This window comes from Frankliniella occidentalis, unplaced genomic scaffold (genome assembly GCF_000697945.3).
Source record: "Frankliniella occidentalis isolate FOCC.00 unplaced genomic scaffold, Focc_3.1 Scaffold150, whole genome shotgun sequence".
NCBI lineage: Eukaryota > Metazoa > Arthropoda > Insecta > Thysanoptera > Thripidae > Frankliniella > Frankliniella occidentalis.
Window position 1 is genome coordinate 444,401 of NW_026267277.1, and position 5,314 is coordinate 449,714.

The following is a 5,314-nucleotide window of genomic DNA, read 5'->3' on the forward strand; positions in this document are numbered from 1 at the left end:
CGGGCGGTGCGGGGCGGGGCGAGGCTGTTGCGATGCTGATCACGCTCGCCGAACCATGCGCGGCTCGACGCGGCTCGGGGCTTCCTTTGTATGCAGCTGGGCGGCAATAAACGGCCTGAGCGGAATGCTGAGCTGCCCCCTCCGCCCGGGCGCCCGCCCGCCCCACTGCCAACCTCCGCGCCGGCTATGTAAATCTCCTCAATTCAGCCATCCATTCGGCCGACATCTATCTGCTCACGGCCCGGGCCCGGCCCGGCCCGCCGCGGCTCAAAGTGACCTGCCGAGCGCCTCATGGGCGCGGCGGGGCGGGGCGGGGCGGGGCGGAGGCCCCAGCTGGCGACGACGACGTCCCATCTGCTAGCACCTCACCTCTCCTCATACCAATCCGCCCTTTGCTTCTCGCACCAAGAATTTTTCATCCCCCCGCCGCCGCTGCCTGCCTGCTTCCATTCCTCGCAGGCCTGCAGGCGAGCCTGCTCGTCGTGTCGGAGGAATGGATGTCCTACGTGCCGTGCCGGCGGCTGGAGCCGGCCGGGGTCCCCTCCCCCCGGCAGAGGGGTCCCTCCCTCCAGCCGAGTCCCCCGACTCCTGGACGCCCAGCCACGGGCGGGATCACGTCGCGCCACACGGGACCCCGTGCGAGGCTACAAGATAAATCTCACGCCGGGGAGGCCTGTACAAGCCCTGTCGAGACAAAGACTCCCCAGTAGGTGATAACCCCCCCCCCCCTCCCACCCCACCACCAGCGGCGGGAGATAGGCTGTAATCACTCCATCATCCCGGCGGGCGCCTTGCTCGCTCGCTACCCCTCCCGGGGCCCACAACCCCCTCCTCACAACTCAATTATGTCACGCGGGGGCGTGCTAACCCCCCTCTCAACCCCCCTCCCCTGGCGGGCGGCACATTCTTGTTAAAAAGTGTCGCCCGCCGGCGCGCTGCGTGACTGCATTAACATTGCCGTGTGAACCCAGAATTAATTCACCCCGCGGACGACGACGTGTGCGTGCTCGATAAGAATACGACCTCCTCCTCCTCCTTCGCGAAGGAAGGCGGCGCCGCCCTCCTCCTTCTCCTCGCCCTCCTCGTCCCCCCTCCTCCTACACCCGTGTCGTGACGACGCGCAGCACCGACCACGACTAAATATTCATCCAACTGCTCTTCCAAAAATACAGAGAAATTCCACGAAAAAAAAATTACACATCCATCCCCTCACAGGAGCAACAAGGGGCGTGTCCATCATCGACCCGGTCGAAATCAACAAGCCACGTCAGTGACAGGATCGGGCGGCGGGCTGCCCGCCCATGGCCCGCCACGCATCGACCAGCTGGCGCCAGCCACACGTGGCGCCTCCCCACTGGGCGGGCGGCACCGTCAAAACTACCGGCTGATGATGCAAAATGGATCAGCGCCCTCAAAACTTAAACCTAATCTCCGGCCACTTTCGTCTCTCCGAATGCGAGCGCACCCTTCCATCGCAAGAACAGGTTCGTGGACGTGGACAGACCCTTGTGGTCTTGTGGCATGAAAACTTCCGAACGTCTTAACCCTTTTTGATCGTGAACTGCACTAGTGTCAAAGTTACCCGTTTCGATAAATATTCCAGCTTTTGAAAAGTTTTCCGATTGCCGCTTTTAGTTAGCAAAGATTGTATTGTTTTAATATTCTTTTCAGTGTAAGAAAACGACATGGAGCCTAAAGGAATCCGTTTCTGGAATCCAAAGTTAGCTTTATAACACTGCGAAGCGGCGTCGCCTGAAAGGACACACATTTATATTTTTAAAGACCTCTCCGATGAAATGCAGCGGCGGCACGCCACGGCGGCTCCGCTGCACGCGACGCGGCGCGGCCGGCCGCCAATCCTGGGCGGCCACGTGGCCGCCCGGACACGGCACCACGTCGCCGGAGTGAGGTCAGGACCGGGGGACATTGAATAAATAAAAAAAAAAAAAAGGAGGAAAAGTCAAGTAGCGTGCGTGGTGATGGCGAACAGTATGATGGCGGGTGAGCGGAGAGGTCATCTATTAAATCAAAGAGGATGTCACAAAGCTTGGAAACGGAAAAAATGAAAGTGTCCTGGTACGGGATAAAAAAAAAGAGTCCTTCCGGTGCACGCGACAATGTCATTGTGAAACGGAACACTGATGGGCAATGTGCGATTTTTTCGCAATACATGTCCAATTTATTGGAAATATGAAGATTACAAAAATGTAAAGCATATATCCTTTATTTAGTCATAAAGTACCAATGAATTACTGTCACATGAAAGGAAAATATTGTGCCATGTCCTTCCAAAACCCAAAACATGTTTCGTTTATAAAAGGCATTGGGGGGCTGCTAACGTGCAGAGCGCCGTGGGACTATCATGATGACGGCTTCACGCAAACAACACATTTTATGAGGCGATTCAATAAACGATCACGACAGGCATGCTACTCGCGGTAGCGGTCCCCCCCCCCCCACAAATTTTTCACATCACTGAATACTTACCAAAAACCCCGAAACGCACGGAAAAAAATGAAAAAAAAAAGGAAGGGAAAGGAGGTAACCAACCACAGAACATACCATAACTCAGCAACTTTCAAAGCAAAACCAGATACTATTTACAACATACGCAAGCGGTTTAGTTATTCAATTATTATTTAGAAGTATGTGCATGTGCATATTATGCTATTTCGGGGTAGTAATAATAAGTCAATTTGACTAAATGGGAACTGACATTATATTCCTTTTATGAACGTTCCGACATCAAAGCGTAAATTCCCGCGGCTCCCCTGACAGTATTTGAGCCCCGCCCCTCGCTCTCCGTGTCCACTGTGTCATTACTGCAGCGACCACGCTAACGTCCGGCCCATCAATGATGGGGGCGCGTATCGTGCCGCACGGAAAGGAAGAAACATAGAGGAAAAACGTGCAAAACAAACTCACCCGGTCATCCTCGCCCTCACTATCACACTGCAACAGAAAAGAGAAAAAAACGTAGGTCAGTACAGGGCGCGCTCACCAAAGGCTAACTGAAGAAGTAAAAAAAGCTCGCAACGCAAGAATAAAAAGCATAATATTCTTTTATTAAATGGTGACTGCACTGGAAATCCAAGTGTACAAACGTCAATCACCTCCAGGTGAGTAAAAAAAAATCATACCCCAAGTGTGTGAATAGTCGTTAGCATATGTGCAGGTGTGCACAAATTCTGTCGCAGGGGTGTGTGAATTTTTTCACCCTCCTGCAGGTGTGCGACATTTGTACACTTGGATTTCCAGTTTGCTACACATACAAAATAGATACCACAACAAAGAAGTGCCACTCATTAGGAGCTAAATACGAAGCAGGCAGGCGTGAAGTTAGCGTAAGGCAGACAAGCAAGCAGACAGCAGGCAGACAGACACAGGCAGGCCAGGTAGGAGGTGCAGACAAGGAGGAGCTGGGCGTTGCATGTGCCGCGATTGTTCGCAGGCCGGAGCTATTCGCGACACTGCCGCCGCCGCGCCGCCGCCGCCCCGGCTATTAGGGGCCATAACGATGCTTTCCATAACCAGTCCGACCGCACCAGATACACGACGGCGCTACAAGGAGTGCAACAGCGACACGCCATTGTACGCACGCGAATGCCCGCACGCCCGCGGTGGTGCACTGCACGGTGCACGCCGCCCAACACAATAAATGATTATTAAATATTCACGAACCACGCAGCAGCGCTGAGAAAGCAGCTGTGCGCGAGTAGCGTTTGCGTGGGAGAGGGGAGGCAACTTGGCACCCGGTGTACCACACAACGCCCTTCTCGCGCCGAACACAACCAGTCTTTGTCAACCGCGTAATACATGATTATGACTTTGGCTTCTCATTCCGTCTTTTACTATTTCATGGTTGTTTGTTTTTGTTCTGTTTTTTTTTTTTTCCGTTTGGATGGAAGTGTCCGATGGGCAGCAGGCACCGGCGGGCGCGGGCACTTAGCACCGTCATCCAGCGGAGGAGTGGGTCCTCTTGTGCCGTGGGAGGGGAGAGGAGAAATAAAATTGAAGGTGCAAGTGAACAATAGAAAAAGAGAGGAACTCCATTTCCATCCACAGAGCAGCTCCACGCATCTATCCATGCAAGCTATCGCCGGCGGCAGGCGCCCTGGAGGTAGGCAGACCCGTCGCACACGCAGGGCCGACGGGGCTGCCTACCCCGCACGGCGCTCGCCGCTGGCGGGGGCACCCGCAGAGCAGCCGGGCAGCGGGGCGGGGCGGGCGGGTGGGCTACCAAGATTCTGTCTCTCTCCCTCTTCGCCCCCCTCTCCCCACCAACAAATTACCAGCAGCGTTCCGAATCACGGCCGACTTCCCGTCTCACTGCTCCGCTCAATTAATATTAAGTTAACACACACCTTCATTCATCATTCCGTCCTCTCCGTGGGAGGAGAGACGTGAGCGACGAAGGAACAATCAGAGTAAAAGGTTTTCACACAGTGTTCTTCTCCTCCTTCCCCCTTTCCAAAACAACCTCACCAAAAAAAAATAATACAGACTCGCCCCATCTAAACACGACGACTCATTTTCATTTCTTTCATTTTTCTCACTCTCTTATTTCCCTCTCTCGGCCGCGTCCCCTCCCCGCGTGACTAATTGCTTTGAGATTTATCAGAGCTGGCAAAGGTGCGGCGGAGCACCCTTTAATTATGTATAGGCGTCGTCGCGGGCGTTTTATTTCCCACCGTCCCTCTCCTCCTACTCCTCCCCTCGCTCGCTCACTCACCCCCTTGATCGCTTCTCTTGCTCACTCTCTTGCTCGCTCGCTCACTGTCGCGCTCCATCTTTCATGTGCTCCGGGGGCGCAGGTCGCGACAGGGACGACTGTCCTCTCACCTCCCCCGCCCGTCCTCGAGAGTGATAATTATCGTCTCAAAGCCGCTTAGAGCCGGCGAGATTCCCCTTTTCCTCGCGAGAGAAAGACATCGCCGCCGCCGCTGCTGGTCTGCTAGTGCTCTTCCTACACAGAGAGGAATGCGCATTTGAGCCACCAGCAGCAGTCTCATCATCTCCCTGGCGAAAAATAAAGAAAAGAGATCTCTGTAAGCCCCCACCTTTTTCACTTTACCGACGCAATCTCTCTCACTCGCTCGCCTTGCTGCTGAAGACCTTCCCCCTCCCCTTCCACTTCCAGTCCGTACCGCCGCCCCGCGGGGGCTAAACGGAAATAAAGCCCTCCAGAGATGGATAACTTCCGCGTGGCGCTCCCGGGGTCCCGCTCAGTCCGCCTCGCCACCGTAAATCGTAAAGTCGCAGCAGAGAGTAATAACAACTTGATACGGCGGGGGCGGCGGGGCCGGGGGCGGCG

General features: G+C 54.9%; 1 protein-coding gene across 6 annotated transcripts in view; it reads right to left on the minus strand.

Annotated features, from left to right (window-relative positions):
- The window catches only part of LOC113204278 (autism susceptibility gene 2 protein homolog), a 126,289-nt gene that overhangs the window by 77,632 nt on the left and 43,343 nt on the right, over positions 1-5,314 (minus strand). For 4 of the 6 annotated variants that reach the window (XM_052271109.1, XM_052271106.1, XM_052271108.1 and 1 more), the window contains one exon: positions 2,926-2,952. The exons of the other annotated variants lie outside the window; for them this stretch is intronic. In XM_052271109.1, coding sequence (XP_052127069.1) covers positions 2,926-2,952 — 27 coding nt within the window. The remainder of the gene's footprint in view (positions 1-2,925; positions 2,953-5,314) is intronic. 6 annotated transcript variants of the gene reach the window in all.